The 23119-nt window shown below is 43.5% G+C and overlaps 1 protein-coding gene across 1 annotated transcript in view; it reads right to left on the bottom strand.

Annotated features, from left to right (window-relative positions):
* The window catches only part of LOC129704748 (guanine nucleotide-binding protein G(i) subunit alpha-2), a 201870-nt gene extending 180302 nt beyond the window's left edge, over positions 1-21568 (bottom strand). Inside the window, exon 1 of the mRNA XM_055648063.1 lies at positions 21092-21568. Coding sequence (XP_055504038.1) covers positions 21092-21209 — 118 coding nt within the window. The 5' untranslated portion in view covers positions 21210-21568. The remainder of the gene's footprint in view (positions 1-21091) is intronic.
* Between the last annotated feature and the right edge of the window lie 1551 nt (positions 21569-23119).

Consider the following 23119-nt stretch of genomic DNA (forward strand, 5'->3'; position numbering starts at 1 on the left):
TTATTCTGCAAGAAAAAACTACATTTAAGACTCAAACTCGCGACCGAGGAACTGCCGGGATCAAGGCGCAAACTCGCGACCTTGTGGATATGAGCCGAGCACTCTACCACTGAGCCAGCCATTAAAATCTACGCTAAAAAATTTCCATTCCGAAGGCCAACAAATTCCGAATTACGAAAAGTGTCTGGTCCCAAGGCTTTCGGATAAAAGGTTGTGCACCTGTAGTGCCAGAACTGAAGATTTGCAGCTCCTTCAACACCTCCAGATACGAATCAATTGCCGGTGCTGACAAAGCAAGCTGATACCCCCACCCCCTCATTTTCACCATGGATGTCCAGTCACTCTACACCTCCATCCCCCACCAGGATGGCCTCAAAGCCCTCCGGTTCTTCCTCGACCAGAGGAGCAACCTATACCCAGCCACTGACACTCTCCTCCGCCTAGCGGAGTTGGTCCTCGCCCTCAACAACTTTACATTTGACTCCTCCCATTTCCTCCAAACGCAAGGCGTAGCTATGGCCACACGCATGGGCCCCAGCTACGCCTGCCACTTTGTCGGGTACGTTGAACAATCCTTGTTCAATACGTACCAGGGCCCCATCCCCGACCTCTACCTCCGTTACATTGACGACTGCTTTGGGGCCACCTCCTGCACCTACACACAACTGACTGACTTCATCCACTTCACCACCAACTTCCATCCGGCACTCCAATACACCTGGATCATTTCCGACACTTCCGTACCATTCCTTTACCTCACTATCTCCATCGCTGGGGACAGACTTCTGACCGTCATACACTACAAACCAACTGACTCACATGGCTATCTGGATTACACGTCTTCCCACCGTGCCCCCTGTAAAGACTCCATCCCCTACTCCCAATTCCTCCGCCTACGCCGCATCTGTTCCCAGGATGAGACATTCCATACCAGGGCATCGGAAATGTCCTCGTTCTTCAGGGAACGGGGATTCCCCTCCACCACCATAGACGAGGCTCGCACCAGGGTCTCATCCATACCCCGCAACACTGCTCTCTCTCCCCATTCCCGCATCGCAACAAGGGTAGAGTCCCCCTAGTCCTCACCTTTCACCCCACCAGCCGGCAAATACAACACATAATCCTCCGCCATTTCCGTCACCTCCAACGTGACCCCACCACCCGCCACATCTTCCCATCTCCCCCCATGTCTGCCTTCCTCAAAGACCGCTCCCTCCACAACTCCCTTGTCAATTCTTCCCTTCCCTCCCACACCACCCCCTCCCCGGGCACTTTCCGTTGCAACCGCAAGAAATGTAACACCTGTCCCTTCACCTCCCCCATCGACTCCATTCAAGGTCCCAAGCAGTGGTTCCAGGTGCGACAAAGGTTCACCTGTATCTCCTCCAACCTCATCTACTGCATCCGCTGCTCTAGATGTCAGCTGATTTACATCGGGGAGACTAAGCGGCGGTTGGGCGATCGTTTCGCCGAACACCTCCGCTCAGTCCGCAATAACCTACCTGAACTCCCGGTGGCTCAGCACTTCAACTCCCCCTCCCCTTCCCAATCCGACCTCTCTGTCCTGGGTCTCCTCCATTGCCAGAGTGAGCAACACCGGAAATTGGAGGAACAGCACCTCATGTTGCGCAATGGGCTAAGTGCACGACAGATGGCGCAATGGGCTAAGTGTTCGGCTGGCGACCGGAAGGTAGCCGGTTCGAATCCCGCTTGGAGTGCATACTGTCGTTGTGTCCTTGGGGCAAGACACTTCACCACCTTTGCCTGTGTTTAAATGTAATGTAATTATGTGAAGCACTTTGGGGTCAATGCAAGTTGACTAAAAATGTGCTATATAAATAAGATTATTATTATTATTATTATATTCCACCTGGGCAGCTTGCATCCTGATGGCATGAACGTTGAATTCTCCCAATTTTGCTAGCCCTTGCTGTCTCCTCCCCTTCCTTAACCCCCGAGCTGTCTCCTCCCATCCCCCCACCCTCGGGCTCCTCCTCCTTTTTTTCCTTCCTTCCCCCCCCCCCCCCACCCCCCATCAGTCTGAAGAAGGGTTTCGGCCCGAAACGTCGCCTATTTTCTTCGCTCCATAGATGCTGCTGCACCCGCTGAGTTTCTCCAGCAATTTGGTATACCTCTGATATTATAATAAGTGCTTTAAGCACCTTTAGTTATTATAAGCATGGCCCAATCACCCCGTCAACTCCACGCCAGTTACTATATGACAAACTATTCAATCAATTTCCTCTGCAGTGGCCTTCCAATTCCCCTTTGAAATCTCTGATTCGTTCAATACCAACTTATCTGACGTGTTTGCCTACATCCTCAAAGTGTGCCAGTACTCTTCATCGCTCATATTTAAGTAGTCTTAACTAAAAAGGCTGAAATATTGGACTGTACAGACAAACCCAAGGTCCTAATAGGGTTTAGAAGAATACAATGGATCACCTTTCTCCAAGTTGAAAATCCACGTCACAATTATCATTTCATAATAGACAACAGACAATGGGAGCAGGAGTAGGCCATTTGGCCCTTCAAGCCCTATTCAATGTGATCATGGCTGATCATCTCCAATCAGTACCCCATTCCTGCCTTCTCCCCATATCTTTAAGAGCCCTATCTAGCTCTCTTGAAAGTATCCAGAGAACCGGCCTCCACCGCCCGGCAGAGAATTCCACAGACTCACAACCCTCTGTGAGAAAAAGTGTTTCCTCGTCTCCGTTCTAAATGGCTTACCCCTTATTCTTAAACTGTGGCCCCTGGTTCTGGAATTCCCCCAACATCGGGAACATGTTTCCTGCCTCCAGCATGTGCAAACCCTTAATAATCTTATATTTCCTGTACTTAAGTATCGCCCCTTCCTACGCAGTCTTTCCATGATTAGCGTATCAAATGGCACTTACCAAATACCTATTGCGAGCCCTTTTATAAAGAGCACAACCCCTTCATCAACATATTCGCCTCTAAAACTCAATGGTTAGTTAAAGAAGTAAGATTTGCTTTAAATAAACCTCTTCTGGAGTTTATTAAATGCTAATCAATATTAATAATTTCAGCCCTTATTGTTTCTATCTTATATTACCCTTTTATTACTCATATTCGTATACAAGAATTACTTTTTCAATTTGACGTCTGCTCTTAGTCTTGGGAATTTTTTTTTAAATGAAAATATTCCCGCAGAGCTTCCTATTCCTGGAATAATTCTACTATGTAATCAACCCGACATGTCTTAAATCCTCAGTCACATCATGAAGAACTTCAGGATTTGATTGTCCGAACTTCCCATTCAAGGTGAGAATGTACCGACTACCTTTCGTTCTCCCTGCCAATCTGTGCTTCTAATTTAACCAAACATTTTCAACTCACTGAGACTGGCATCCTTCCAATCAACCACTTTTACTCCATTGTTCCATTTCATTATAGATCTAAACCCAGTGCTATTGTGATCATTTCCCAGAACAGATTCAAGAAATCCCTTTCTTTGGACTTAAAACGTAATAGGCTTCTCCTGGACTAGTCAGAAATATCTCCCGCACACCAATGCTACCACCATTGCTACCACTTTCTATAAAAGAACATCTACTGAATGGTTTTACACCTTAGTATCATTCAAATATGAAGAGCTGGTCATAGACTGCCGCAAGCAGGGCTGGAAGGCAAGATGTATGCCCATCGAGGTTGGCTGCAGAGGTTTTGTAGGGCAATCGCTCTACAAGGCCTTGAGTGCACTAGGCATCAACGGAGTGGCGAGGAGAAGGGCCATCAAGAACACCACAGAGGCAGCGGAGAAGGCCTCGAGATGGCTCTGGGTCAGGAGAGGAGGTCCATGGGGAGGAGCGAATGCCACCTGAACACAAGTCGTGATCTGATCAACCACGGCTGGGTCGCCTGGGTGAGGGTGTCTGATGTTGAAAGACCCGAAACACCCAATGACCCCATGTTACATCACTGATAATGTGTTCAGGATCATCTATCAATGTATTTGTATCAATCACTCTGCTGGTGAAACCAGTGGCGACCAGGAATAGACTGGTTGACAACCAAGAATAGGGTGGTGACGACTGGAGAGACAGTGGACAGCTCGGAAAGATGGCAACCAGGGTGGGGCGGTTTGGCAGCCCAAACCACATCCTCTGATGATGTGTTCAGGAGCATCTATTGATGTATTTGTATCAAACACTATCTGTCAGCCTGTAGCATCTTTTGCCAGCATCACAAAGAAAGTGTGGATGTTTAAAAGAATCCCAGAGTCAGCACTGCAGAGGATGACTGCTTTTGGCCATTGAGCCAATGCAAATTCTCTCATGTACCCCATCCTATTTCCCAATGACTTTTCATTTATATATAATGACTTTTCATGCTCCAAGTATCATTCCAATCCACTTCAAAATAAAACTGCTTCCACCATCCTTAGGCAGATCACTGCTCATTGTTTACAAAACTGGTAGTCCCCCCCCCTCCCCTTTAACTTGACTTTAAAATATTTCTGCTATTATGCATCCATCATAGGAAAAGGCAGGATGCAGAACGTGTTTGCTAATGCTACTATCCACCCACACCCTCAAAGGAAGAAATCTGTTACTGAAAATTAAAACTAGCACAAAAGTTGCCAGGTGAAAATCATCTCAATCTGAGAACATTGCTGCAGAACCTCCTCAGGTTCAACCATCATCAGCCTGATTTATAAACCACTTGCACTCCTTAGGTCAGAGACAGAGCTGGACACAACTGCAGCACCCAGCTTAATTTGCAACTCACAAAAAGAAATAGCCCATGCCTGCATACAACACAACATCGACAATCTGCAGCAGTGGCCTGCTAAATGGCAAGTAACACATCACCACCACACACGACTGGCTGAGACCATCTCCAAGAGGAGAAATTAACCAACTGCACATTAAATTCAACACTACACACTGTCAACATCCCAAGAGCTCTCTATGGCCAGCAACATAACTAGATACGTTCTAAAAATTCTATGCGTGCTGGAACATATTGCAGAGAATTGTGGATGCAGCCCACACAAACCAATCTCTCTATCAATTACTTAATCTACACTTCACGCTGCCTTGGCAAGGCCACCAGCATAATCAAGGATGAATCTCACTCCCTCTTCCATCAGGCTAGAGTTACAGAAGTGTGAAAATGCACACCTCCAGATTCTGAGAGTTTCTTCCCAGTTGTTATCAGGCAACTGAACCATCCTAGTAACAACTAGAGAGCAGTCCTAAGCTACTTGCTACCTCATTGAAGACCCTCAGGCTATCTTTAATCATACTTTACCTTGCACTAAACATTATTCCCTTTATCATGTGTCTGCACACTGGGGACAGCTTGATTGTAATCATATATAGTCTTTCAACTGATTGGTCAGCAAAAAGGTTTTCACTGTACCTCAGTGCACATGACAATAAACTAAACCAAACAAGAGAACAGGCAATCCATAGTGAGCTTGGATTCCAAATCTCCAAAGCTCTGCCTACTCGGCAGGTTAGGAACCTGGTACAAAACTCTGCATTTGTCTCTATAAAGGAAAGCTGCAGCATTCAAAATGTTCAATATTTTCCAGATTTACTTCAGCCACTCCACCATCTATACCCGGGACACATGTACAACCTGCAATAGCAATAGGTGGATTTGTTTCCCCACTCCGGTGCACAATTCTACCATTGTCACTGGGTCAAAGTCCTGCAGCTCCTACATAAAGGACTATAGCGATTCCAGCAGACAATCACAGAACAAAAACAGCACAGCACATGAACTGGCCATTCGGCCCACAATGTTTGTGCCGAACATGATATCAAGTTAAACTGGTCTCATCTGCCTGTACATGATCCATATCCCTCTACAAGCGAGTTTGGTATTCCGACTGCGCAGGCCCAGGTCATCGCTCACTGGAGATAAACATTGGAGTGTGCGGATCTGCTGTGTGTTATCTTCGGTTATCAGACCTTCATTTCTCAGTGAGTGCTTTATGCTTCGTGCTGCTCTGTGGGGTGGGGGGCCATGGTTGGGATCGGGCGCAGGTCTCCGGCGCCACAGAGTCGCCGCAGGGTCGTCCTCGTCCTCGTCCAGAGGGTCGTCCTCGTCCAGAGGCTGTCGGAGGTGTCGAGCCGGGCCCAAGCCCGGGGGCGGCTCAGCGCCAGCTCTGCCTGTCCAGTGGCCATTTGTCCCCGCCGGCCACGCGTCTCTCCCTGACCAGTGGCCGTCGGTTTGCCGGAGGGCATGTCATTACACAATAGTGAGTCACTCAGACCTGGAATAGGCAATCCGTTTCTCTGGAGCTGCTTGTAGTCTTCCAGCATCAAAGGCCCTGATGGTGGAGGGTGGTGTGACTCAGACAGAGAGGTTTGGTGGCGGCAGGCCCCGGTCGCCGGCCACCAGCTGGGGGCGCCATGGCGGGCAATGCAACATCTCCGGAAAAGGGTATCGAAACGTCACCCGTTCCTTTTCTCCGGGGATGCTGCCCGTCCAGCCGAGCCGCCGCAGCACCCTGCACGCACCCCTATCGACGGCCGGCACTCAGGGCGCGCCCCGGATTGCCGATGGGGATGGAACAACCGGGGGGGGGGAGGTCCAGGGAAGGCTCGGCAATGCCCAGGGCGGGCTCAACCCGGGCTACGGATGAGTGGTGGGTCTGTGCGCACTCTCCCCTATCACCCACTGGCATCTGCCCCCTCTCTCACTGTTACAGCCACTCTCCCGCTACCTGGCATCCCCATTCCTCAGATTCAATATATTTTTACACATAAATCATGATTAAAGATAAAAATTTACATACAGTTTATGCAGCCAGTGCTTCATTCCCTTTTTATTTTATATAGCCAGTGACCTTTGACGAATCCCATGATTCCTTTAGTTTTTCGGAATACCGAACTCGATTATTCCTTGCACTTCCATGTGCCTATCGAAAAGCCTCTTCCGCCCCTATCGTATCTGTCTCCACCACTAACCCTGGCAATGTGTTCCAGACCCTACCAAATCTCTATTAAACTTTCCCCCTTTCACCTTATAGGAAAGATTGGTGGGCTATTTAATCTCCCATGCTAACTCCACCTGTCAAAAAGGCCATACCAACATAATTTTCCTATAGTAACCCAAGGCCCCAACAGTCCCTTAAATACAAAAATCTTTTTATAGGCAATAAGTATCACACTGCCACAGATCATCGCATCTCCGGTATTGATGTTAGGATTCAATATCCACATCTGGATGCCGATTTTGTTTTCAACTATCAATTAAATTTCAGGTCAAGCACTACAACAGGAAAACGAGAGATAGATTGCATCAAAGCACTTCTGGCAGCCGTACCACAGCTTATTGTTCTTGAAGTAATTCAAAGGCAGTGCAGAATGAAGCAGCAAAGAACCCCGGAAGCAACTGAAAAGTGAAACTGTAGAAAATGGAGTAACAAAAGATGTTGAACTGGACTTAATTACTGCTCCTACAGAGCTGAAGAATATAAAATGGGAGAGGGAGAAAGGATAAAGCTTGGGGCAGAGACTTACAATTTGGATCCGCACCATCCCTAGAGTTGTCAGAATGTTTAGAAAGGAAATGCAGATGCTTGCATATACCAAAAATAGACACAAAGTGCTGGAGTAACTCAGCTGGTCAGGCAGTGTCTCTGGCGACAAAGGATGGGTGACGTTTCTGGTCAGAAGGTTTCCAACCCGAAACATCTGCCATCCTTTTTCTCCAGAGCTGCTGCCTGACCCACTGAGTTACTCCAGCACTTGGTATCTACTGTCAAAATGTTTATCTGATCTCCTAGACAGGTAGAGATTTACCCTAACCTACAGGAAGATCAAATCTATCGTTTTCACTCCACTGTATGACCATGCCCTAGCTACCAACCTCTTTGCTTTGGAAGTGATTCAGAGTTTACCCACATGCCATCTTAGCTTCCTCAAAACTGTTACTCAACCTCAGACTTTGCTTATTCCAACACCACTCTGGCTAATCTCCCATATTCTACTCTGTGGAAACATGAGATTATCCAAAATTAAGTCTTTGCTGTTCCCCATTCACCAAGTGTTTCCTGTTCTACCCCCATAATTTTAAAATAGTCATTCTTTCTTTTAAATCCTTCCATGAGCACAACCTCCACCTCCCCATCTGCCACCCATGCTCCTCGTGCCGTTCAATACCTGTACTACACGTTCTAAATCTGATCACACTCAACAATAGATTTAATTGCCTCACTGTTGATCCAAATTTAAGAATCCACTGCTCAAACATTTCACACCCTTTCCTTCAAGGAATTCCTCAAAAAACATTTTATCAAGCTTTTGGTCATCAATTTGACAGCTTTGGTGTGATGTACTTTGGAATAATTGCATGCTCTGACACAATGACTGATTGGAAACCATGACAAGATTGTCTTGCACTTACTTAAGATCCACTGAAACAGTGTGTCACAGGGACTCTCCACCAATCTAATACAAATCAAGTTAATAGACCAAAGTTTTTACACTGTAGAGCAGCAATGTGGCTTCTGCATATTCAGCTTTGAGGGTGGATAGGTCCAGAGGTGAGTGAGAGCACAAATAAAAAGCAAAGAAAATATTAATTTTTTCCACATTATATTTAGCGACATCCTTTTGCAGTTCAATGGCCGATTCTGAATACTTCTACTTCTGGGTTATTTTTTAACAGAATCCACTACATACAAGTTCTCAGTACACCTTAGCAGGTATCATCACAAAGGCATGGTGTCTCACAATTCTCACAAAGGCATGGCGTCTCACCAAGATAGAGATGCTGGTGGGTTGATTAAAATCAGAAGACCTCAAGACATCTGAATTGGAGCAGCAAAGAGATTCACAATGTTTGTACAGGGCGAGTGAGTCCCCGTACATAGTTTGAATGAGCACAAGCTTGGATCGGGTAGAAAATAGTGACCAGAGGGGAAGCCAGAGATCCAAACATGGCCTCCAGTAGAGAAACTTCCAAAATAGTTTTGATTGTTGTTTCCTGTATTTGCTAGAGATATTTTCTGTGGGTGGGGTGTTTATAATTTAGAGGATTAAGGCAATACTTGAAACCATTGATGACTTAAACTTTGACTCAACTCACACATTATCTTCCCTGTGGAAGTCACTCATTTCACATAAAAAATTCATCCTGAAAAAAGATGATCGATTGCTAAAAACCCTTATCCTAGCAGCTAAGTGAACTTTGACCGCGGCTGATAATATAAATCTGCACTATAGCCTAGTTTCCAATTCACTCATTAGGCATTCAACAAGGGAAGTTCACAATTCTGGAAGAGTGTAGATAAAGGTTAGTGCATCAATTAAAATTAAAATAATTTGGAAAGCAATACATATTGAATTGAATTGTGTCCTTGGAAAATAACTGTTCATTGGTTCACCATTTTCTATGGATCAAATAAAGGAGTGGTGGAGCTGCAATTGTCATAGGAGAAGATAAAGCACAAGCAGAAACAAAACCATCAATTATATTATTAGTCGGTTTGCATTAACAAACTGCCGTATGCACACCAGTGTTAATTATTTACATTAATAATGAGTTATGTTTTTACGGCACTATTCAGTCTGTGCAAGAGGCACAGAGGCAGTGTCACACAGCTGCAGAAGCCAAGGGTAGATCGGCAGAGTGGCTGGAATTTGGGGTCTAATTGTTTCTCCTCAGCAGTAAAATCCAACCTTCGGCAATTAAAAGCCACAACTGTGGTTGCCAATCAACTGGATTGTAAATAATTAGGCAATTTGTGAAATAGCAAAAATTTCTATTCTCACCCACAAAGGCACATTGTTATTGCAAGGACAGCATGGTTGTCCTGATAACAGTGTAGGAATCAACATTCTTCACTAGCCATCAAGTACTTCAACCATCGAAATGACAAAAGAAACCAAAATTTGTTCACACCCAACACTCATTCTCAATTCCAGGCCATCTCAGCAATCAGGAGCTAATTTGCTCCACTGGCATAAATTATGGACATTGATTTGCTCCCACCACCATTCCGACAGTATGCTACCAACAAATCAAACGCCCTTCCTCCTCAGTCATTTACCAAAAAATGAATCAGCCCATTTTAATTTCAGCAAAAGCACTGTTCCCTTATCCATGAATGCAAATGACATTAGGCATGAACACTTAATTTTTAATTATACAAAATAGAAAAAGTAATCTTTGTTTTTTAAAATCATACACATTTGATATTATATGGTAAATGACAATTAATTCATTAAGAGAACACTATCAAATGAACATGAGCAATATTTAGTGGCGGTATTATAATCGTGTACGGTGTACATAGAGGAAATTGTACATTGTCATGGGCACTTCCCTGACTAGAGACTTGCATTATAGTCCAGCTTTCATATCCACTTCAGGATGTTGCAAAGCTTACAGAAGGATTAAAGAACTAAGTGTCGTCAGTCTGTACAAAATGTGGAAATCAGCTCCCACAAATATTGAGTTAATAACCCAGAGAGGGTGGGCTATATTTGTTTTTATCAAATTGAATTCCTTGAATTTTCACCTTTACAGCTAAAATAAGTTTTAACATCTGCATTCCCGCACTGATAAAACCATTATTATGCAGATCATTATTTATTGGGTGCTTGTCTGACTGGCAGGTGCTGATGAAACGACGAAAAGATCAGCCGAAAAGGCATTGCTGACAATGAAGTAGGGGTAATGAATTTCTGCAGACAGTCATTTATCTAATGCTTCAGCAATCTGGTCATTTCAACTCTACGTGCTACTTCAATTCTTTCACACTTGCAATCTCAGAATTATTGCTCGTTGTTCAATCCAAAGATTTAGGTTTAAATTAAATTCAATTACATTTTGCTGATGACACCACTTCCAATTTTATAGCTTTTTAGTTCAGTATCCTTCTCCTCCTGCTGCTGACTGCTTGCTTCGCATAATTATTCGAGGCAGTGTGGGAAAGAACTGCAGATGCTGGTATAAATCAAAGGTAGACACAAAATGCTGGAGTAACTCAGCAGGGCAGGCAGCATCTCTAGAGAGAAGGGTCTCGACCCAAAATGTCACCCACTCCTTCTCTCCAGAGATGCTGCCTGTTCTGCTGAGTTACTCCAGCATTTTGTGTCTACCTTTGATCATTCCAGGAAGTCAGGAACCTTATGGTGCATGCAAACAGACACATTTTAAATAGACTATACATTCTAGTGAGTGGGTACAATGACTAGTGGGGTACCGCAAAGTACTGAGACCGCAGCTATTTACAATATACGTCAATGATGTGGATGAACGGATTCAAAGTAACATTAGCAAATTTGCAGATGACACAAAGCTGGATGGCAGTGTGAACTGTGAGGAGGATGCTATGAGAATGCAGGGTGGCTTGGACAGGTTGGGGGAGTGGGCAGATGCAAGGCAGATTAAGTTTAATGCGGATAAATGTGAGGTTATCCACTTTGGTAGCAAAAACAGGAAGGCAGATTACCATCTAAATGGTGTCAAGTTGGAAAAAGGGGAAGTACAACGGGATCTGGGGGTCCTTGTACATCAGTCTATGAAAGTAAGCATGCAGGTACAGCTGGCAGTGAAGAAAGCGAATGGCATGTTGGCCTTTATAACAAGAGGAATCGAATATAGGTGCAAAGAGTTGTACAGTTCTGCAGTTGTACAGAGCCCTAGTGAGACCACACCTGTAGTATTGTGTGCAGTTTTGGTCCCCTAATTTGAGAAAAGACATTCTTGCTATTGAGGGAGTGTAGCGTAGGTTTACAAGGTTAATTCCCTGGATGGCGGGACTGTCGTATGCTGAGAGAATGGAGCAGCTGGGGCTGGGCTTGTACACTCGAGTTTAGAAGGATGAGAGGGAAGCTCATTGAAACATATAAGATTGTTAAAGGCTTGGACACGCTAGAGGCAGGAAACACGTTCCCGATGTTGGGGGAGTCCAGAACCAGGGGCCACAGTTTAAGAATAAGGAATAAGCCATTTAGAAAGGAGACGAGGAAACACTTTTTGATGGTGAGTCTGTGGAATTCTTTGCCTCAGAGGGCGGTGGAGGCAGGTTCTCTGGATGCTTTCAAGAGAGCTGGATAGAGCTCTTAAAAATAGCGGAGTCAGGGGATATGTGGAGAAGGCAGGAACGGGGTACTGATTGGGGATGATCAGCCATGATCACATTGAATGGCCTACTCCTGCCCCTGTTGTCTATTCCCTCGCCACTTGCAGTTGTTTGCTGAAGGGATTACAAAAAAGTCCCAACCTTCTATATTTCCTCTTTAAAAGCTGTGCACTCTGGATATTTATAACTTAGCTTTGATGAAGCCAACCACAAAGATCACTGAGAAAGGAGCCACATATCATTGAACAGCAGTTCCTCTCACGCCGAGCAAGATGTCAGAACAATTAATTTACTGTACTCTTGCTTTTTTGGGCGGAGGGGGGTGCTCCAAACCAAGAACCATGCAAAGTCTATCAAAAGCAGTACTCGTCTTACAAATTAGTTGGATTGAAATTGACCTTTATACCTCTACCACTATTAAATTGTTTACCAAACCAAAGGAAGGAGTAAGAATTTATAGATAACTGCTTTTGCATGGGCACATTGAACACATATAATACACATTAAACTCACAAATTGGTTACGAATTATTTAGGGTCATATCCTTTTCATTATCCCCGTTTTTGCACACCCAGCCAAGCAATTTTATTTTCAATAAAACATTGGTGACCATTTCAGACTGGAAATCTATTCTGGGCTGATTGCCTTTTGCCATCTCTATCAATACTTCGAATGAGAATGTACAAGACACGATTAGCAAGTTTGCATGTGACACAAAAATAGTTGGTTTTCCAGAGTGAAGCTGGTTATCAACGATTATCAGCGGGATCTTGATCAGCTGGGCAAGAGGACCGAGGAGTGACAAATGGAAGTTTCAAATCAGGCAAGTGTGAGGTGTTGCATTTTGGGAAGTCAATGAACGGCATGGCCTCAGGGAGTGTTGTACAGCAGAGGAGTTTAAGAGTACTGTCAAAGTGATGTCCCAGCTAAATAGGACAGTGAATGATGCTTTTGGCATGCTGGCCCTCAGTCAGTGAGTTGATAATTTGCACAACATGATACTGTGTTCGATTTTGGTCATCCTGTTATATGAAAGATTATATTAAGCTGAAAAGATTGCAGAGAAACTTTTGAGGATGTTGCCACGAGTTGAGGGCTTGAGCTGTAGGGCGAGGTTGGGCAGACTAGGACTTTATTCCTTGGAGCGCAGAAGGCCAAGGGGTGATATTATAGATGTGTATAAAAGGCATAGGTTTAAGCCGAGAATAGAAAAAAATTAATAGAAATCCAAAGGGGCAGCTTTCTCACTCAGGTGGGTATATGAAAAGAGCGGCAGACAAAATACATGCACAGGAAGGGTTTATTTTAGAGGGATATGCACTAAATGGATTAGCTTAGATGAGGCATATTGATCGGCATGGTCGAGTTAGGATGAGGGCCTGTTTCACGCTGTATGACTAATTCAAACAAATGTGAATGTCAGAATAATAAAATGTCAGGGTAATATTAATATTTACTTTTCCTACTAGATAAAGAATCTGAACAATCTTTGTTTCACTCGAACTGTTCAGGTTCCATCCTTAGTTGGGGAGCTGAAATGATTTTGATACAAGAAGAAATGTCACAAATCGTATGTCGCTCAACCAAGTATTTTGAAGTTCTATATTTAAACTATCAAATTTCACTTTGGCAAAGTTGGGCTTGAAAATTATGAAACTGAAGCTGAGACAAGACAACTATAGCTCAAATGAGCTACAGCTAATTGATGTTTCAAACTAGTGATGCTGCCTGATTTGCTGAGCACTTCTAGTGTTTCGTATCATTTAGATTTTCAGCATCACTGGCACTTGGCTTTCATTGGATAGTATGATTTCTCTCAATTTATAATCTCAGTTGGTCTAAATTGCAAGTTAGATCTCCAGGTAGATTCACTGCACTATAACACAAATGGCAGTCATTTCCATCAACTATTCCTCAAATTTTGTGTACGTGTTTAATTACTGTACCAATTTTACTTTGAAAACTAATTTGAGAACCTACAAATGTAAACTCAACCACACAAGAGAATAATTAGCTGCTTCTAACTGCACTGGAAACAACCCACAAAGGAATATACAGCCTCATTAAATCCATCCCTTACATCTCTTTAGTTAATTAAGTTTATCCATTTATCAAATTAACATGTTGTAAATAGAAATTGTAAAGAACTAAATGGGATTTGCAAGTTACTCACAAACACCAATTAAATTATGCACAATTTTGAATTCATAATAGCTATAGATTGAAAATATTTATTCATGAGACGCGAGTTACCGACAAAGGCAATTTTATTCAAGCTTAATTACCCTCGAGAAGACGATGCAAGTCACCAAGTTGAATTACTTTTTAAAATATGCTATTTAAAAAAACTGAAATAAAAATCTGAAATAAATATAAACTGCCTTCATGTGCAGTGAAAGTTGTGTTAACCAAACCAATAAGATTTTTGACAAGGATGGGGTGCCTATTATGCAGACTCATCAACAAAATAAAATCAATCAATAATATGGCAAAGACAAGAACAATGCCCCACCCAAGTCTATGTAGTTCACAGCTTAGTTGGAGGTTGTAATGTTTAACAGCCCGATGGTTGTCAGGAAGAAGCTGCTCCTGATCCCAGACGTTAGTTTTCATGCTCCTATGCCTTCTTCCAAATGGTAGGAAATGAGAGTGTTGTCAGAGTGGTGTGGGTCTCTGATGATGCTGGCTCTCTTTTTGAAGCAGCAACTCCTGTAGATCCCCTTGATGGTGGAGAGGTCACTACCCGTGGTGGATGGGACAGTGTTCACCACTTTTTGCAACCCTTCATTCCTGGGTGTTTGAGTTACCAAACCAGGCCATGATGCAACCAATCAATATGCTCTCCACTGAACACCTTTAGATGTTCAAGATAGTACTCATCGGCCTACCAAATCTCTTCAATCTTCTAAGGAAGAAAAGGCATTGATAGGCTTTCTTAATGATTACATCAATGAACTGGGTCCAGGACAGAACTTCTGAGATGTAGCAATGTTACAAAATTTTGAGATTTAAAAAATCAAGTCTGCAATTTATCCCATCAGATAAAGCATAACAATAAGTTTAATTTGACACCAAATTCACTTTCATATCTCAAGTATTAAAAAAGCTATGACCATTTTCATACTCGGAAATTAGCATCTTGTTCCCTATTGATTTTCAATGGACATTACAAAAAAGCTGTGATCTTGGATAGTCAAACGCCCATTTCTTAAGGAAAGATTAACATTTTTAAATAGCCTAAGTGTCCAAAGATTATTCACAAATAATTCACAATATAACATGATTTTTATTTCTAATTTACTAGGCCAAATTGAAGGATTTTGACTGCCCTCTTCACCACTGTGGAACGCCTGTCAATGAAGACAGCCCTATGAGGATCTGCGGGGCCCCTATTCTCTTCTAAAAATAATCAGTTCCTTTAATTGGTTTTAAAACTAACGAAATTGAGTTTTTAAAAAGATTGTTTTTCGAGGCCTATAAAACCTAATAAACCTTTTCGGGTCTTGCAGCGATTTTTCGTTAATGATTTACTCTGAACATGTGCGATTAGTACAGCCTAGTAAAAATCGCGTTTTAAACCCGCCCCCTCCAAACAGCGCCAAAATCGCCGACATGGCTGAGGGCAGATTCCCAATGACGATTCAGGTAGGTTTTGTAACATACCTATGAGATGTGCACGCCTAGGAAATTGAAGGATTTGTCTCTCTTCCAATGAAGACAGCTATGAGGATCCTGGTAGACATTGAGGCCTTGCAGAATAGCCTTTGGAGGCTGCTCCACTTAGGTTTTGGCTATTGGTGACCCCCTAATGTAACAATTCTGAGAGACTCAACAACTCTGAATGCAAAGAGGCGATAGCCAGACTCCTTGGGGATGTTCACTGCCTCGCAGGTGCCCATCTCAAACATAAAAGGTGACCCTCAAGATCCCAAAATTACCAGCATTCTCTCTCTTGAGATTTTGGACATACTCATTTAAAATCTGCCATCATCATAACTTCAAAATAATTTTAAAATCCTTAATCCTTGAAAAACATCTGTCCTCACCAACAACCACTTATAACTTCCCTTCCCGTTCCAAAGTCCTTGCATGTGACCTCATCCGTCATATCCAAGCATATCTTGCTTGCAATTTTATCTTTAAATCCTTTCAATCTGCTGAAAATGCTCTAATCAAATCCATTCTTTGAAACCATAATTGTGGTTCACACCACATCCTTCCCAACCTATCTACCTTAAATAATACCTTTCCTTTATTGAGATGGGAATTGGTTTTGTTTCAAGATACAAGATACATTTATTTGTCACATATGCCAGATGGCACAGTGAAATGAGATAACCATACAGCCATACAATAAAAATAAAGAACACAACACACGATAGAATTTAACATAAAAACATCCCCACACAGCAGAATCAAAGTTTCCCACTGTGAGGGAAGGCACCAAAGTCAGTCTCTTCCTCCAATGTTCCCCAATGTTCACCCGTGGTTGGGGCTTCCCCGAGCCCTCTGCAGTCGTCGCTACGGGCGGCCCGATGTTCAGGCTCGCACCGCCGGGGTGATGTAGGTCCGACGTCGGGGCTGGGGGACGTCCTCAGCGGCCTGGACAACAGAGTCGGCCACCTCCTACCGGAGTCAGCGGCTCCCAAAGTCCGCAGGCCAAGCTGGGCGGAGACTCATGCTGGCGGCCCTCTGCAAGGAGCCCCAGGACTCCGCGATGACTGTCAGCGCCGCCCGCGTTGGAAGCTCTCCCAAACCGCAGCTCCATGATGTTGGAGCAGTGGCCCAACGCACCGGAGCTCCAAACGGCGACCCAGGTAGGCATCGCCCGCTCCGCGGTGAATTCAGCGCTGCGCCGCCGCTGTTGTAGCTCTTGTCCGGTTCCCGGTCCCCGGCGAGGAAAGGCCGCTCCGATCCAGGTGGTAGTCCGCGAGGTGGGGGGCGATAACACGACTCAGAGAAATAGTCGCGTCCCCGCCAGGAAGCGACTGGGAAACTGTTTCCCCCTTACCCTGCCCCTCCCCCACATAGAAAAGTTAAAGTTTCCCCCTAAAACAGACATTAAGCTAACTGAAAATTTAAAAAAAGATTGAAAAGAACAACAGGCTGTACGCAGAGGCTGCCACCAATGCAGCGCCCCCGGTCAGGTTCTTATGTAATCGAACTGTAACTAGCCACTTGCAATGGCTTCTTTTCTTAATTGCTAATAACTCCAGAATCGCTCAAAACTTTACCCTTGGCCTCTCATTAGTTAATGGGAAACTGTTTTGATTCCACCCCAAGACATCAGACACTCAGTGTATGCTTGATGGTTTACAGCACTCTCCCGAAGCATATCAGATTTGTTAGACTGGATCAGAAGTTTCCAATAGCCTAAAAAGCATATTTGAACATAACATCCAGCCATAAATTGTTTTTGGCAAAACTCAATTTGCAATCACTATGGCTGCCTATTTCCAGCCTTGCTCCTGCCTTGCCTCAGCAAATATATTGGTGGAACTATTAATCTTGCCGTGTTATATTCAGGCAGGACTATTCAGAAAACACTCACCAGCCTCCCATATCCATCAACATAAATGTGGTTGTCAATAGTTTTTGCTCCAACTAACTCAAAGTCTAATTTGGCCTGGGGGCAAATGTGGACACCTGTTCTGACAATGCCCTTTATGTTGATTCCAAATTACTAATGCCCTTGGCCAGAACCCTCTTCTCTGCAAACTTTCCCAGCCCTGCAAGCCTTCTATATTTCCGCACTCCACAAAATCATGCCACAGTAGATTCTTAGTTGTGATCCGTCCATCACCTGCTGCCTTCAAGGCATAAAGCTCAATAATGCTCTCCTTAACTCTCAACTTCCCCATCTTCAAGATGCCGATTAAAATCCACCTCAAGTACATAAAGTACCGGGAAAACCAAGACCAATACATTTGGCCTCCAGCAACTACAGCCAATGATTTGTTTAAGAAAGAACTGCAGATGCTGGAAAAATCGAAGGTAGACAAAAATGCTGGAGAAACTCAGCGGGTGAGGCAGCATCTATGGAGCAAAGGAATAGGTGATGTTTCGGGTCAAAACCCTTCCTCAGACTGAAGAAGGGTCTTGACCCGAAATGTCACCTATTCCTTCGCTCCATAGATGCTGCCTGACCCACTGAGTTTCTCCAGCATTTTTGTCTACCTACAGCCTATGATCTTATAATTCATGTGAGCAGCCTACGATACACTATAGAGGATCAAAGCTCCAATAAGCTTTTGTGCCTTTGAATTCTACTTCTCCTGAAAATGAATCCCAGTTCTTTGTTTACATGTGTTATGAGTTTTGTTATTCTGTGTTATTACTTTGGGCAAAATGCAAGTCTGTAAACCCAGAAGCCTTTATTTTTGAAACGTCATTTAAACCTCTCACTTCGTAAAAGATACAATACAATTCACATATCCATCCAGATACAGAACAATTGGAGGTGATGCAGCTGCTGCAGATCAATCATCTTGGTCCAGGATATCCTGGGACTTTTACAATGTAGCTGTGATAGTGGTGCAGCTGGTAGAGGTACTGACTCAGAGTCAGAAACCCGGGTTCAAACCTGACCTCAATGCTGCCCATGTGGTGTTTGCACGTTTGTCTTGTGACCACGTGGGTTTCCTCCAGGGGCTCCGTCTTCCTCCCACAAAGACGTGCCATTTTATAGATTAATTAACCTCTGTAAAATTGCGCTAATATTGTAGGGAGTGGATGCGCAAGTAGGATAACATAGAACTAATCGGCATGGACACATGTTTCCATGCTGTACTCTGAACTAAACTAAACTCCCATGGTGTATTTTAATCAGTTTATTGAAGACCAAGACAGACAAGATAATGAGTGATATATTCACCATATTACCTAGTATCTGTGTTCAATGCTGATGACATTTGACTTAAGAGGTACGTTAAGTCCCAGTGTATCCTTTTTTCTCATTTTGGTTTTTGTTACGAGTGAATGCAAATGCAATCAGAAAGAAACGTTAAAAACAGGAAATCATACAACGTACTGTAGCACCACAAACGTTACCTCAACCTCTGAACCCAAACCAAAGCTTATTTTTCTGTTGATTAATTAAACTCAGTTTTAAACTTCCAAGATCCATTCCTGACATATAATCCAAAGCTCTAGGACAATTACACATAATGTACAATATTCCTTTGGTAGATCTATAATACCCTCAGTAACACCTAGCTCTACACAAAATAACAAATAACTAATTTTTAAATGATTGCTTTTGATGGAAATGCAAAAAATGGGGGGAAATGGGAAAAGTGAAGGGTTTAAGCAAACTAGACAAATTCATTAGGGCTCTGCAGTTTTACAGGCCCCTTGTGAGACCACACCTGGAGTATTGTGTGCAGTTTTTGTCTCCAAATTTGAGGAAGGACATTCTTGCTATTTGAGGGAGTGCAGTGTAAGGTTAATTCCTGGGTTGCCAGGACTGTCATATGCTGAGAGAATGGAGCGGCTGGGCTTGTATACTCTGGTATTTAGAAGGATGAGAGGGAATCTTATTGAAACATATAAGATTATTAAGAGTTTGGACATGCTAGAGGCAGGAAAAATGTTCCCGATGTTGGGGGAGTCCAGAACCAGAGGTCACAGTTTAATAAGGGGTAAACCGTTTAGAATGGAGATGAGGAAAAACTTTTTCACACAGAGAGTTGTGAGTCTGTGGAATTCTCCGCCTCAGAGGGCGGTGGAGGCTGGTACTCTGGAAACTTTCAAGAGAGCTAGGTAGGGCTCTTGAAGATAGCGGAGTCTGCAGGAACGGGGTACTAATTGTGGATGATTAGCCAGGATCACATTGAATGGCAGTGCTGGCTCGAAGGGACGTATGGCCTACTCATGTACCTATTGTCGATTGTCTCAATCAGAAAACAAACGTTAAATATTTGAAAGCAGTTTTAATTGAACAATTCTGCTTTGACAACTGGCAAATTTTCACTTTGCATAATACAAGAGACCCATTCTTTTACAGGCATTTTCTTCTGAACTAAGTTGCCCTTTTAAAGTGATTTTATTATGACGTAATTACATGTTTCAATGGAAATTGAACATTTTTTATTTTGCCAAGTCTGTTATTAAAGCAACAAGCAATGCAAGTACATTGTTGAAATAAACAAGATACATCAATCAACAATCCAATTTCGTCCCCTTGAAATATCTCCCTCCTCCTTCCTATTGAAAGCGCTGCAATTTCTAACATATCCTTCTCATAAGGGGATCTAAAATGTGTTGCTTGTTGGCTTACAGCAAGGTTCCGATCTTCCTTAAAGAATTATCCCAGCTCTTCCCATAATAAGGTTTTAAATAGGCATTAATGTGCAGGGAATAGAGGGACATGGATCCTATGTTGGCTGTTCCTATGCTGTACTATTCGTTCCACCATCCTCCCTGGATGCACGCCACATCAACAATAGGAAGCACTGAAATGGCCATCTAGACTCTTACATTATTTTACATCACCATAAATAAGCCAAACGGGACAGTTAGGAAAATCGTAATCATCACTACGTCGGTGGGAAATCCAGCTTCCAAATGTATAAGATAAATTAGTTAATTCGATCTTAAAATAAGTGGAAGAGTCGGGTTGTTTGAGTGAATTGTTAAGTCCTAATATTAAAAACTCCCATGAGTGCTCACAAACCTGGATAAAATACCTACACGCATTTGAAACTACTTAGACAGAAGTGGTTAAATAAAATAGCCAGTTTCAAATTACCTCCTCGCTAGAAAAGGGAGTTTAAGAGTAAGATGTTGAACGGTGCGAGAGGCCTGCTCTCTCCACATAACTTCCTTTATTCCGTTATAAAACAGTGTTGCATGCTTCAAAAAGAAATCACACCGACTAGTGGCACCCATTGAGAAACTTGTTTCGACGACGAGCACGGACTGATGGGGATAAGCAGGCTGGCAAGGAGTCTCTTGGCGCTTCTCTCTCTCTGTTCCCCCCCCCCAACAACAACAAACCCAGCACCAACTTACCCAACAACAGCAACTTCACCTCCCGGGCTGCTTTCTCACCGTCCTCCCGCAGGTTTTTATCAATCATTTTCGAGCGCTCGGCGGCCGCCTTGTCCTCAGCGCTGATGGTGCAACCCATGGCCACTTCTGAGAAGATTAATTTGTTTTTTTTGTGTGTGTTTGTGGGGGGTAGGGGGAGAGGGGAGGGGGGCTGTTGTCTGTTAGTTATACGTTGGAAAATAAGTTATCTTTAATCCCGATTCCAACCTCCCAGAAGAAATAAAGAACCAGCCGACGTCTCGGTTGAAACTTCTCATGTAAGAAATAAAGAGGAAATGAAAATGTTTTGTTTTCTTCACGCCGTTTTTCTTTTGGGGGGGGGGGGTGAAATGCAACAGACTTCTGTGGGGTTCTTTTTCTTTTTTCCCTTCCTTGGGGTTGTTGGTGCTTCCAGTCCCCGCACAGCTCCACTCCACTCCGCCACACCCGCCCGCACCACTCCAGCCGCGGACTCGCAGCTCTCGTCGCCGAGCCGGATGGGACTGCAACTGGCACTGCGCGCGCCCGCCCTCTCCCGCCCCCCCGCCCGACGCGCTGCCCGCCGGGAACTGTAGTCCGCAACCTTCCTCCCTCCTACCATTCACGCGTGCTACTAACTACAATCCCCGACATGCCGCAATAATTGCCGCCAGCCCTCCCTCCCTCCACACGACGATTGACAACGCAGCTTTTCTTTTTGGATGCTGCACATCCCACTGGTTGGTATCACTGGTCATTGTATTCAAACGCAATGCAATTTATTATCTCCCATTTAGATTTACATTGCTTTTGATTGACTTAAATAACATATCATTTTATAATAGGCACGTTTCTGATTTTACTTTGTGTGTGCTTTTCCACTCGTTTACTATTCATTGCACTTTCATTTTACTATGGTGTGTACTCATTTGTTCTACTCCATCTCAAGTGACTTGTTGCTAAACAGCGGCATCCTGCCACTGTGCGGACAACTGGAGGGTCCAGAAATCCCCACAAATCAACAAAATTCGAGTAAGAAACATTTTCACCCCCCGAAATGTGGAGGAATTATAGGAGCCAAACCAGATGAGAACAGTGCACAAACACACTTCACACACTCTGAAGGCATGTATTAAAAATAAGGGATCGCCGCCCTTAAGGGAAAGCTGATTACATTCGGTTACTGAAATATCTTATTGTCCCCCTGTTATGATTTTCGTCGCAGTTGCCGGTGGACCGTTAGAAGAAGCTTGCAACAAAAAAGGTAAGTTGGTGCAGTGTAGAAAGAACATAAACATAAGATGAATACAAATTCTGATGACTGCCGTGATTTACATTTTAAATAAATAAATACTTGCATTAAAAAAAAATCAAAGTCCTGGAAGGATATTGTTCCAGTGGTGGAGTAGAGCCAAATATCCTGGAATTTAAATCACCTAGCTTTTTTTTTCAATTTAGGTGATTCTCTCTGGAGTTTATCACTTCCAATTATGGATTATACAATCATGGCCGTTTCCATGTAAGTGATTGATGGTCTTTGTGGGCTAAAGGTTCTGTTTCCATTCTGAATTTAAGGTGTTTCCTGTTATCAGGCTTGCACATAATGATGTTATTCTGCACTTAATACTCATTTCCATACCAATCTCAACGAGAGCTAAAGGTTCCACAACGGGAGCTAAAGGTTCCACACACTGTGCTTCATATACAATTTAAAGAAGAATCATGTGTCTTTAAGAACTAAGTGCAATATGAATAACAAACTTACCACACCAATGTATTCTGCTCAGGTCACACCAGCTGCCTGCAGTAAAGATTGTTCTATGTTGCAGTCTAGTCTGTGTGATGGTACAATAGTTTAAGCTACACTTAAGAATAATTTAAGCACTCGTGGGTAGGATTGCAGGAAATGGACATTTGCGATGCTTATATTCACCCTGAATGTGGATACCACGGAGTTGATCCTTAAGGTGAACATCATCAATAAAGTGGAGACACATGGAACTGCGGGTGTTGGAATCTGGTATGGTACTT

Source organism: Leucoraja erinacea, chromosome 16 (genome assembly GCF_028641065.1).
Source record: "Leucoraja erinacea ecotype New England chromosome 16, Leri_hhj_1, whole genome shotgun sequence".
Classification (NCBI taxonomy): domain Eukaryota; kingdom Metazoa; phylum Chordata; class Chondrichthyes; order Rajiformes; family Rajidae; genus Leucoraja; species Leucoraja erinaceus.